The following is a 13,281-nucleotide window of genomic DNA, read 5'->3' on the forward strand; positions in this document are numbered from 1 at the left end:
GGTTTACAACCACTTTAAACCTCTAATATCTCACCAAAGCTCCCCCCCCCCCCAACAGTGGCGATAAAAAAAAAAATAATCATAAAAAAAATAGTAATAAATATTTAAAAATTACATTTTGAAGAAAAAATAAAAAAAACACTGACACTGTCCACTCCACCCACCCCCCAAAAAGAAAGAATTGTAAAAAATTTTATAAAAAAATATATATATATATATATATATATATATATATATATATATATATATATATATATATATATATATATATATATATATATATATATATATATATATATATATATATATATATATATATAAAATGTAAAAAAATAATTTTTAAAAAAAATACTGGCAGTCCAAACCTCATCAGTGCTGCATATTAGTGCCACTGTCACATGACATAAAAAAAAAAAAGTATTGGTACTTATCTTAAAAAGTGGTATCGGTGCAACCCTAATATTTATATTGCCAAATTTTACAAGCTGATAATATTTACACTTATTCACGATACATGTATTGGTTTAACTCAGCCTTTCTCAACCTTTTCAACACAGAGGAACCCTTGAAATAGTTCTCCGGTCTCGAGGAACCCCCTGCTAAAAATTAGATATCTACAACTCATGGTACATTTGTGTGATGGTCAGTGGGAAGAATGGTCCTTACACTTGTGGTCATTGGGAAGAATTACCTCCTTGCAGATAGCTACAAAGATCAATGGTGTCGGTGGGAACTTATCTGAGAGGCAGAAATTGCCCAATGCTGAAGGAACCCCTAGCAACCTCTGGAGGAACTCTAGGATTCCACAGAACCCTGGTTGAGAATCACTGCTCTAGAGGAACCCTGGTTGAGAATCACTGCTCTATAGGAACCCAAGGGTTCCACGGAACCCTGGTTGAGAATCACTGCTCTAGAGGAACCCAAGGGTTCCACGGAACCCTGGTTGAGAATCACTGCTCTAGAGGAACCCAAGGGTTCCACGGAACCCTGGTTGAGAATCACTGCTCTAGAGGAACAAAGGGGTTCCACGGAACCCTGGTTGAGAATCACTGCTCTAGAGGAACCCTGGTTGAGAATCACTGCTCTAGAGGAACCCTGGTTGAGAATCACTGCTCTAGAGGAACCCAAGGGTTCCACGGAACCCTGGTTGAGAATCACTGCTCTAGAGGAACCCAAGGGTTCCACGGAACCCTGGTTGAGAATCACTGCTCTAGAGGAACCCTGGTTGAGAATCACTGCTCTAGAGGAACCCTGGTTGAGAATCACTTCTCTAGAGGAACCCAACGGTTCCACGGAACCCTGGTTGAGAATCACTGCTCTAGAGGAACCCAAGGGTTCCACGGAACCCTGGTTGAGAATCACTGCTCTAGAGGAACCCTGGTTGAGAATCACTGCTCTAGAGGAACCCTGGTTGAGAATCACTGCTCTAGAGGAACCCTGGTTGAGAATCACTGGTTTAACTTAATATTGGGTTTCACTTTTGTTGTCATTTGAGGTTCCGCAGTCTCGGTGCAATGAGAAGTGTCCTCCTGGTTATCGTAAAGCTCCTAAAGAAGTCATCCACTCTTGCTGCTACAATTGCGTTCCGTGTGATGTGGGGAAAATATCCAACATAACAGGTCAGAATGTGTTGTTTGTGGAATTCATGTAACCGTCATTTAAACGAATACCATGTACAACGCTGCTCCTGTAATGCATTCAAGTTTATTTATTTTATTTATTTATATATTATTTATTTATTTTAAGGCTTTCTTTTGAATAAATAAACACTTTCTTATTGCAGACCTCCAGACAAAGTGGAAAACACAAAATCTTCCGTGTAAATAAATGTTAGTTGTCGTGAGATTTATTCCACTTTCAGTATCATTGTACTTTATTTAACCGCTTACAGACCGCCCGCCGCCGTCGTTGTACATCGGCTGTTTTGAAGTGGAATACCGTTGTAATAGCAGCAGATAGCTGCCATAGCCCCCCGGTATCCTCTTCAACAGCGGGCGGCCTGCTTTCAGAAAAAAGTGGTCTCCGCAGTGGATTCAACGAGAGATCAATTTTCTCGGGGGCGGGAGAGAGGCCCCCCCCCCTCCCGCCATGCTCCGGTCTTCTCCACCACTTACTGGAGCTATTGGTAGCGGTGGAGACAATCGCGTCCTCTCCCCTCAACAGCCTGGAGCCGAGTGAGGGAAGGATGGCCCCCGCTCGGCTCCAGTCATTGGATGGCAGAAACAACGTCAAACGTCACTTCCGCCCAATGGTCTTATAGGGAAGGGATCTGCAATTAGCGGACCTCCAGCTGTTGCAAAACTACAAGTCCCATCATGCCTCTGCCTCTGGGTGTCATGGTTGTGGCTGTCAGAGTCTTGCGATGCCTCATGGGACTTGTAGTTCTGCAACAGCTGGAGGTCCGCTAATTGCATATCCCTATAGGGGATTTTTTTTTTAAAAGACATTTATTTTTATTTATTTATTTTTATTGCAATTAAGTGTAAATCTGAGATCTGAGGTCTTTTTGACCCCCCCAGATATCACACTAAAGAAAACCTGTCATGTTTTATTCTCTATTACAAGAGATGTTTACATTCCTTGTAATAGGAATAAAAGTGAGCCCAATTTTTGTTTTTGTTTTAGGACAGTGAGAAAATAAAAAGTACAATAAGAAAAGAAAATGAAAGTGTCCCTTCCCGCCGAGCTCGCGTGCAGAAGCGAACGCATACGTAAGTCACGCCCGCATTTGAAAACAGTGTTCAAACCACACATGTGAGGTACGATCGTTAGGCCTCCCCTGTAACTCAAAACTGGCAACCCGTAGACATTTTTAAACGTCACCTATGGAGATTTTTAAGCGGCAAAGTTTGTCGCCATTCCACGAGCGGGACGCAACTTTGAAGCGTGACATGTTGGGTATCAAGATTATCTTTCACAATATATATATATATAAAAATGGGCTAACTTTACTGTTGTCTTATTTTTTAATTAAAAAAAAGTGTATTTCCCCCCCCCCCCAAAAATGCCCTTGTAAGACCGCTGCGCAAATACGATGTGACGTAAAGTATTGCAACAACCGCCATTTTATTCTCTAGGGTGTCTGAAATATAATGTTTGGGGGTTCTAAGTAATTTTCTAGCATATATTTATACTTTTATTGAGGCCTGATAGTAAAGTTTTCACGATACTTCCAGAACTCCGACAGGAAAGTGACTCTCATACACAGTGTCGTGGAAATTCCAATGGCAAATATGGCTATGTAGCCATACTTGGTTAGCGATGTCAGTCCTATTCCCGACACCTGCTGCTTCCTTAACAACTGACAGGAAGTTGTCATACAGTATACCAGCCTTTCTCAACCTTCAACACAGAGGAACCCTTGGAATAGTTCTCCGGTCTCAGGGAACCCTCTGCTAAAAGTTTGAAATCTACAACTCATGATACATTAGTGTGATGGTCAGTGGGAAGAATGGTCCTCACACTTGTGGTCATTGGGAAGAATGGTCCTTACACTTGTGGTCATTGGGAAGAATGGTCCTCACACTTGTGGTCATTGGGAAGAATGGTCCTCACACTTGTGGTCATTGGGAAGAATGGTCCTCACACTTGTGGTCAGTGGGAAGAATGGTCCTTACACTTGTGGTCAGTGGGAAGAATGGTCCTTACACTTGTGGTCAGTGGGAAGAATGGTCCTCACACTTGTGGTCATTGGGAAGAATGGTCCTCACACTTGTGGTCAGTGGGAAGAATGGTCCTCACACTTGTCGTCAGTGGGAAGAATGGTCCTTGCACTTGTGATCATTGGGAAGAATGGTCCTCACACTTGTGGTCATTGGGAAGAATGGTCCTTACACTTGTGATCATTGGGAAGAATGGTCCTTACACTTGTGGTCATTGGGAAGAATGGTCCTTACACTTGTGATCAGTGGGAAGAATGGTCCTTACACTTGTGGTCAGTGGGAAGAATGGTCCTCACACTTGTGGTCATTGGGAAGAATGGTCCTCAACTTTGTGGTCAGTGGGAAGAATGGTCCTTACACTTGTGGTCATTGGGAAGAATGGTCCTTACACTTGTGGTCATTGGGAAGAATGGTTCTCACACTTGTGGTCAGTGGGAAGAATGGTCCTTACACTTGTGGTCATTGGGAAGAATGGTCCTTACACTTGTGGTCATTGGGAAGAATGGTCCTCACACTTGTGGTCATTGAGAAGAATGGTCCTTACACTTGTGGTCATTGGGAAGAATGGTCCTTACACTTGTGGTCATTGGGAAGAATGGTCCTTACACTTGTGGTCATTGGGAAGAATGGTCCTCACACTTGTGGTCATTGGGAAGAATGGTCCTCACACTTGTGGTCAGTGGGAAGAATGGTCCTTACACTTGTGGTCAGTGGGAAGAATGGTCCTTACACTTGTGGTCAGTGGGAAAAATGGTCCTCACACTTGTGGTCATTGGGAAGAATGGTCCTCACACTTGTGGTCAGTGGGAAGAATGGTCCTCACACTTGTGGTCAGTGGGAAGAATGGTCCTTACACTTGTGATCATTGGGAAGAATGGTCCTCACACTTGTGGTCATTGGGAAGAATGGTCCTTACACTTGTGATCATTGGGAAGAATGGTTCTTACACTTGTGGTCATTGGGAAGAATGGTCCTTACACTTGTGATCAGTGGGAAGAATGGTCCTTACACTTGTGGTCATTGGGAAGAATGGTCCTCACCTTTGTGGTCAGTGGGAAGAATGGTCATTACACTTGTGGTCATTGGGAAGAATGGTCCTTACACTTGTGGTCATTGGGAAGAATGGTCCTCACACTTGTGGTCAGTGGGAAGAATGGTCCTTACACTTGTGGTCATTGGGAAGAATGGTCCTTACACTTGTGGTCATTGGGAAGAATGGTCCTTACACTTGTGGTCATTGGGAAGAATGGTCCTTACACTTGTGGTCATTGGGAAGAATGGTCCTCACACTTGTGGTCATTGGGAAGAATGGTCCTCACACTTGTGGTCAGTGGGAAGAATGGTCCTTACACTTGTGGTCAGTGGGAAGAATGGTCCTTACACTTGTGGTCAGTGGGAAAAATGGTCCTCACACTTGTGGTCATTGGGAAGAATGGTCCTCACACTTGTGGTCAGTGGGAAGAATGGTCCTCACACTTGTGGTCAGTGGGAAGAATGGTCCTTACACTTGTGGTCAGTGGGAAGAATGGTCCTGCCACTTGTGGTCATTGGGAAGAATGGTCCTTACACTTGTGATCATTGGGAAGAATGGTCCTTACACTTGTGGTCATTGGGAAGAATGGTCCTTACACTTGTGATCAGTGGGAAGAATGGTCCTTACACTTGTGGTCAGTGGGAAGAATGGTCCTTACACTTGTGGTCAGTGGGAAGAATGGTCCTTACACTTGTGGTCAGTGGGAAGAATGGTCCTTACACTTGTGGTCATTGGGAAGAATGATCCTTACACTTGTGGTTATTGGGAAGAATGGTCCTCACCTTTGTGGTCAGTGGGAAGAATGGTCCTTACACTTGTGGTCATTGGGAAGAATGGTCCTTACACTTGTGGTCATTGGGAAGAATGGTCCTCACACTTGTGGTCAGTGGGAAGAATGGTCCTTACACTTGTGGTCATTGGGAAGAATGGTCCTTACACTTGTGGTCATTGGGAAGAATGGTCCTTACACTTGTGGTCGTTGGGAGGAATGGTCCTTACACTTGTGGTCAGTGGGAAGAATGGTCCTTATACTTGTGGTCATTGGGAAGAATGGTCCTTATACTTGTGATCATTGGGAAGAATGGTCCTCACACTTGTGGTCATTTGGAAGAATTACCTCCTTAAAGATAGCTAAAAAGGTCAATGGTGTCAGTGGGAACTTATCTGAGAGGCAGAAATTGCTCAATGCTGAAGGAACCCTTACAACCTCTGGAGGAACCCTAGGGTTCCACCTAACCCTGGTTGAGAATCACTGCAGTATACGCTACAGTACTAGTAGAAATACTGCTACTATACATAAAGCTCAGCTCTTGCTGAATGAGCAAAAATTCTGTTGTTTGGGTGAGCTTGTGTTCAGACCAAGCCTTGAACTCATCCCTACTGGTAATATTCCATAGTTCAATTACACAAAGAATTCACACTTTTATTACAGTAACATAAGATAATTGTGCTACATTCTTTAAAACATAAGGTGTATTTATTAATGTTTTCATTCAAGATTCTTATGAGTTTCACCCAAGATTCACCCATTTTGGTAATCACATTTTATATAAAAGTGTTCAACTCCTGAGTGTAGGTTGTGTGAATCCTGGGTGAATCCATAGGCCCAATTCACCTGTGCTAAGAAAAGCTGCCTCCTCCTAGTTGTCTGGATGTCCCTGACTTCAGTATATTTTAAGTTATTAAAAACAATAATGTGGCGCTAAGGTAGTGTTTCTCAACTGCAGTCCTCAAGGCACCCCAACAGGTCATGTTTTCAGGATTTCCATTATTTTGCCTTAGTAATTACCACAGCCATTTCATCTGAGGGAAATCCTGAAAACATGACCTGTTGGGGCGCCTTGAGGACTGGAGTTGAGAAACACTGCGCTAAGGTGAACAAATGAAAAACAAAATTGATCAAATATAACCAGAAAGGCCAAGAGACGAGGTGAGCGATAATAAAGTGTAAAGACTGTCAGAGATGGTTTCAAAGTGAATAAAAAAAAACATCCTGAAAAAAAGTCCATCCAATCAAAATAAATGTGTAGAAGTCATTCTTCTGTTGTTCAACTTGATCTTGAAGGCGCAATCAAAAAATGGTAAAGTTGTCACGCTTACCAGACCCGGTGGACACACGCTTACCAGATCCGGTGGAGACACGCTTACCAGATCCGGTGGAGACACGCTTACCTGATCCGGTGGAGACACGCTTACCTGATCCAGTGGAGACACGCTTACCTGATCCGGTGGACACACGCTTACCTAATCCGGTGGAGACACGCTTACCAATACCAGTGGACAGGGCCGTCTTTAAGGCAGGGCAAAAGGGGTAGCTGCCCTGTGCCCTGTCATTGTTGTGGGGCCCAAAGCAGCTGCCTCATACCTGCCAACTATCCCAGTTTAAATTCCCTTGTCCCTTGAAGTTTTAGTCCTGTGCTGTGTCCCGATATCTCTGTGTGAAGTGCTGCTACAAATACTGCCCAGCTCTGCCCTATTGTTTTATACAAATGACCCACCTGCAGACCCTGTGTTTACATGTAAATGTCTGGCATTCATATGTAAATAGCTGCATCTGGCAGCATAAATATGTTAATAAAGGCAGCATTCATATATCATGCCCCCCTGCAGCGAGGAGATGATGTGCTGTAACCTCTAGCAACCAATCAGTGAGCAGTATTACTGTACAGTAATCTCTAGCAACCAATCAACAAGCAGAAATCAAGTGCTATAACATCTAGCAACTAATCAGTGAGCCGTAATGTGTGCTGTAAACCTCTAGAAACCAGTCAGTGAGCGGTAATGGTACAATGTAACCTCTAGCAGCCAGTCAGTGAGCGGTAATGATATACTGTAACCTCTGGCAACCAATCGCAATCGCTGCCTGATCTGATACAGGAAACTGATTTTAACTCTAGCTGCTATTTATTGTATGTCTCAGAGCAGGTGGAGAGCAAAATTGTATGGGGGGGCCCCAAGAAAGCGTTTGCCCGGGGTCCAATCAATATTAAAGACGGCCCTGCCAGTGGACACGCGCTTACCAATACCGGTGGACACACGCTTACCAGATCCAGTGGACACGCGCTTACCAGATCCAGTAGACACGCGCTTACCAGATCCGGTGGACACGCGCTTACCAGATCCGGTGGACACACGCTTACCAGATCCGGTGGACACGCACCTACCAGATCCGGTGGACACGCGCTGACCAGATCCGGTGGACACTCGCTTACCAGATCTGGTGGGCACATGTACCGTATAGCACGTGGGTCAAACAGGCAATCTTGAGGGACTAACCTCAACAGAATCTCCCGCAAGAGGAACGAGGGTATGGAAATTGGACTCCAAACAGAATCCAGAGTGTGTGATGAATCACATCAAATGTTGCAATAATCCATGATGATATGCATGAAAAACAGATAACCGCACATAGTGTGATTCTGTATGATGTTTAATGGTAAAAAGAGGGGGGGTTACACTTACAGCTAATCCGATTAAACAAGCGTGTAACTTAAAATAGGCAAAAGCAACAATTCGTTTCGTCCTATTGTATCGGATTTTCTGTAAGTGTAAACGCCCCTTTTTTAAAAATAAACATCATACAGAATCTAGACATGGGCGCCGTCAATAAATTCGTTCCGTTCTGTTCCGTTTCGATTCGTAATAAAATTAATTCGTACTTCGTATTTCGTGTCCGGAATTCCGTTCTATTTCGTACGAAATACGAATTGACGTTCGTTCTTTACGATGAGTTTAAAGGCAAAAACATTGCTCATTATGCTTATTATGACTTGCAGAAGACTTCTGTGATAGAAGTCAATGTAAGTTGCCTGAAGACATCGTCGGATGTCAAGATTTTTCAGTGCGCAAACCTGTGGTGAAACACAAAACACTCGGGCCTCCCGGCCACGAGCGCGGGGAAGGGGAAAACAAAGAAGGACTCCGATCGTGAACGTACCGTTAAGCAGTCGACAATTTTATTAATAAAAAAATATAAATACACAGCAGACCAAAGGTATGACCGAATAGGTCCGATTCTAACTAATAAAAAGTATGCATAAAAAAACGGTTAAAATTAAGAACAAATATACACCCGTGCTAGGCAATATTCTAAGCGTGGTGGTATCAGCACAAACAGCCCGACATGTTTCGTAAAAACTTACATCCTCCTGGGGCACCTCATACATGTGTTATGTCACGGTGCTGGTGTCAGATCACTCTAACTGACAAGTTGCGGTAGTGTGAACGGGCACTGAGTCGTCGTCCGAAATCCGGAATTCGTAAACAAAAGTTCAGTCGGAGCGACTTGAGTCGCTCCTATTAGAACGGTTCCATAGTACAGAACGGAGCGCGACTTGTCAGGTGACTAATTCGCCTGACAAGTCGCGGCAGTGTGAACGGGCACTGAGTCGTCGTCCGAAATCCGGAATTCGTAAACAAAAGTTTGTATTCCGTACAGAATTCGGACGCACGACAATTCGTATTTCGGATCCTCCCGAACCTATGAATTTGTGGAAATTCGTACGAATTTGAGATTCATACGAAACGAATCGCACATGTCAACAGAATCACACTCTCATGTGGTGGATGTGCGGTTATCTGTTTTTCGTACATATCATCATGGATCATTGCAACATTTGATGCGATTCATCGCAATCTCTGGAGTCCGTTTTTTGATGCTGGAAACACCTTGCTCAACATCGGGGTGGAGTCCATTTTCCATACCATCGTTCCTCTTGCTGGAGATTCTGTTGAGGTTATTCCCTCATGATTGCCTGTTTTACCCACGTGCTATACGGTGTGTCCACCAGATCTGGTAAGCGTGACAACTTTACAATTTTTTGATTGCACCTTCAAGATCACGTGGAATAAAGGCCCGGTACACACGATCTGACTTTTTGACAACAGACATGCAAATTAGCTGTTTTAAGGGAACATCCGACTGCGTGTACGCTCCTTCGGACAAACTTTTTCGGTTTTTATCGGACAAATGTTGGCTTGCGTGAACAGACAATCTTTTCGACAACATAAGTCCGATGGAGCAAAGTCCGATCGTGTGTACAGAAAACCGAATCGGAGTTTACAAACAGCCATGCTCAGAACCAATGCAAAAGATCAGACAACAATACAGAAGTTGACCAAAGGTGGCGGTAAAGAGCAGAAAAACCATGTAAGTTGGCGGTTAAAGTCCTGTGTATGCAATACAAGTTCACAGCCAACGCCCTTTGTACAAAAGTCCACGGGAAAGTTTGTATAAAGTCCGATCGTGTGTATGAGACTTTACAGAAGAATTTATTTTACACATTTATTTTGATTAGATGGATGTTCTTTCATTCACTTTGAAACCATGTTTGACAGTCTTTACAATTTATTCACTTTATTATCGCTCACCTGGCCTCTTGGCCTTTCTGGTTATTTTTGATCAATTATGTTTTTAATTTTTTCACATTAGCGCCACAATATTGTTTTTATATATGTTTGCACTATATGTCTAGTGGTGTGTTGGCAGCTTATCTATATCTATGCACAGTTTTTTTTTCTTTACTCTATTTTAAGTTATTGACCTGACATACAGTCAGCCCGAGTGAAGCAATCCTCCTATTCTGAATATTTATCCCAGCCTGAGACCCAAAAAGCATTGAAGCCTTTGGACCAGCATGACATCTAGGCTACATAAATCTACATTTTAATAATGGAAGCCTAATGCCCCATACACACGATCAGACTTTCCGCCAACAAAACCGTGGATTTTTGTTTGAAGGATGTTGGCTCAAACTTGTCTTGCATACACAAGGTCACACGAATGCTGGCCAACAATTACGAACGCCGGTGAATGTACAAGACGTACGACGAGCCGAGAAAAAGGAAGTTCAACAGCCAGTGTGGCTCCTTCCGCTTGATTCCGAGCATGAGTGGACTTTTGTCCGACGGACTTGTGTACACGCGTTCTCAAATTCCCGACAACAAAGTTTTGTTGGCGGAAAATTTGGAGAACCCGCTAGCCAACATTTGTTGGTGGAAAGTCCGACAGCAAATGTTCGATGGAGCGTACACAACGGTCGGACTTTCAGCCAACAAACTCACATCCAACATTTGTTGTCGGAAAATCTGATTGCGTGTACAGATCCTTCTCCAAAGATAGATTTCTTTTTTTTTTTAAATGCATCAGTATAAACATTTATCTTTTTTTTTTTTTTTTTTCTAATTTATTTTCAGACAGTGAAATTTGCCATGAATGTCCCGATGAAGAGTGGTCAGACAAGAAAAAAGTGAAATGTATCCCCAAGTACCACGAGTTTCTCTCATATGAAAATGATAATGTGGTTTTAGTTTTATCATCAGTAGCTGTATTGCTTTGTGTTGTAACTTTAGTTGTATTTCAAAGTCTCATTTGTTATTGGGATACACCTATTGTGAAGGCCAATAACCGGACTGTGAGCTTCATCCTCCTGACCTCCATCTTGCTGAGCTTCCTCTGTGTCTTCTTCTTCCTCGGACGTCCTGTGGATATAACCTGCATGCTGAGACAAAGTTTATTTGGCATCTTCTTCACCATCGCTGTCTCTTCTGTTCTGGCCAAGATTATCATGGTCTACATCGCCTTTAAAGCCACCAAACCCGGCAGTGTATGGAGGAAGTGGGTGGGAGTTAAAGCAGTTAATTTTGTTATGATGTGTTCCTCTGTCCAAGTTCTGATCTGTGTTATTTGGCTGTCGGTGTCTCCTCCCTACCAAGAGTATGACATGGACTCCTATCCTGGGAAGATCCTCATTCAGTGTAATGAAGGGTCAGTTATCGGGTTCTACTCTATGTTGGGTTATATGGGGTTTCTGGCAGCTGTGAGTTTTGTTCTGGCTTTCATGGTGAGGACATTACCGGACAGTTTTAATGAGGCCAAGTACATCACCTTCAGCATGCTGGTGTTCTGCAGTGTCTGGATTGCCATGATCCCGGCCTATCTGAGCACCAGAGGGAAATACATGGTGGCTGTGGAGGTATTCGCCATATTGGCCTCCAGTGCTGGACTGTTGGGCTTTATATTTTTTCCAAAAGTGTATGTTCTGATGGTTAAACCCTATCTCAACTTCCGACATATTCTGCAGACAAAACATTAGTATAGTGAAACATTATTTAGTCAAACATATTGCCTATAAATTAATGATTATTGGGTAAAACATGTAATTTGTCTTTGTTGTGAGGGCGTGCACTACACTTGATGAACATTTTAACAAACAATGAAAGAATATGTACATAATAGCAAAAAGGTGGTGGCTAATCAACATATGCAACATGACATGACAATGGAAAATTTCTCATGGATCCAGGACTGCCACGGTGGAAAGACAACGGCGGGAATCCATGGGCCACACCCGACACGTTTTAGAATGACTTCTTTCTTCAGGGTTGTATATATATATATATATATATGGTGGTGGAGTATGTTATATCTATGGTAGAAAGAATATTGTATAATATATGACAAATAAAAAGTGAATCCACAGAGAAAAGATATACAGTATATATAACTATGGCTTGTATGGTGTAGACCAGATAAAATGTAAATGTTGACATTAGTGATGGCCCGAACCTCCGACGGGACGTTTCGCGAACGCGGACCGCGAACGAGGCCGACCGTTCGCGAAACCGAACGTTCGCCGCGGGCCCCATTGACTTCAATGGGAGGCGAACGTTTCAAACCTTTAGGTCGAATTTGCAGCCACGAGGTAATTATTAGCAGGGAAAACATAGTCCCACCACATGGCCAATGACATAACACATGTATGAGGTGAATTTGGGATCGATAACTACAAGCATTCTTTTTTTATATGGGAAATTGTTCTGACAATTCAGGACTGTGGAGCACATGAAGGCAATGGAGGACAACAGCACCGTGATAGAGGGCACTGACATCAGAAGCATGACATACAGCACTGACATCAGCACAGTGATATACAGCACTGACAGCAGCACCGTGATAGAGGGCACTGACATCAGAAGCGTGACATTAAGCACTGACATTAGCACCGTGATATACAGCACTAACAGCAGCACCGTGACATACAGCATTGACAGCAACACCGTGATAGAGAGTACTGACATCAGAAGCGTGACATTAAGCACTGACATTAGCACCGTGATATACAGCACTAACAGCAGCACCGTGATAGAGGGCACTGACATCAGAAGCGTGACATTAAGCACTGACATTAGCACCGTGATATACAGCATTAACACCAGCACCGTGACATACAGCATTGACAGCAACACCGTGATAGAGAGTACTGACATCAGAAGCGTGACATTAAGCACTGACATTAGCACCGTGATATACAGCACTAACAGCAGCACCGTGATAGAGGGCACTGACATCAGAAGCGTGACATACAGCACTGACATCAGCACCGTGATATACAGCACTGACAGCAGCACTGTGATAGAGGGCACTGACATCAGAAGCGTGACATACAGCACTGACATCAGCACAGTGATATACAGCACTGACAGCAGCACCGTGATAGAGAGTACTGACATCAGAAGCGTGACATTAAGCATTAACACCAGCACCGTGACATACAGCATTGACAGCAACACCATGATAGAGAGTAC

General features: G+C 43.4%; 1 protein-coding gene across 1 annotated transcript in view; it reads left to right on the forward strand.

The window, feature by feature from the left end:
- LOC143975981 (vomeronasal type-2 receptor 26-like) overlaps positions 1-12,076 on the forward strand; it is a 70,151-nt gene extending 58,075 nt beyond the window's left edge. Inside the window, exons 5-6 of the mRNA XM_077478509.1 lie at positions 1,496-1,619; positions 10,891-12,076. Coding sequence (XP_077334635.1) covers positions 1,496-1,619; positions 10,891-11,789 — 1,023 coding nt within the window. The 3' untranslated portion in view covers positions 11,790-12,076. The remainder of the gene's footprint in view (positions 1-1,495; positions 1,620-10,890) is intronic.
- The last annotated feature ends 1,205 nt before the right edge of the window (positions 12,077-13,281 follow it).

Source organism: Lithobates pipiens, unplaced genomic scaffold (assembly GCF_037356315.1).
Source record: "Lithobates pipiens isolate NorthernLeopardFrog02 unplaced genomic scaffold, aLitPip1_a1.2 Scaffold_13, whole genome shotgun sequence".
Lineage (NCBI taxonomy): Eukaryota > Metazoa > Chordata > Amphibia > Anura > Ranidae > Lithobates > Lithobates pipiens.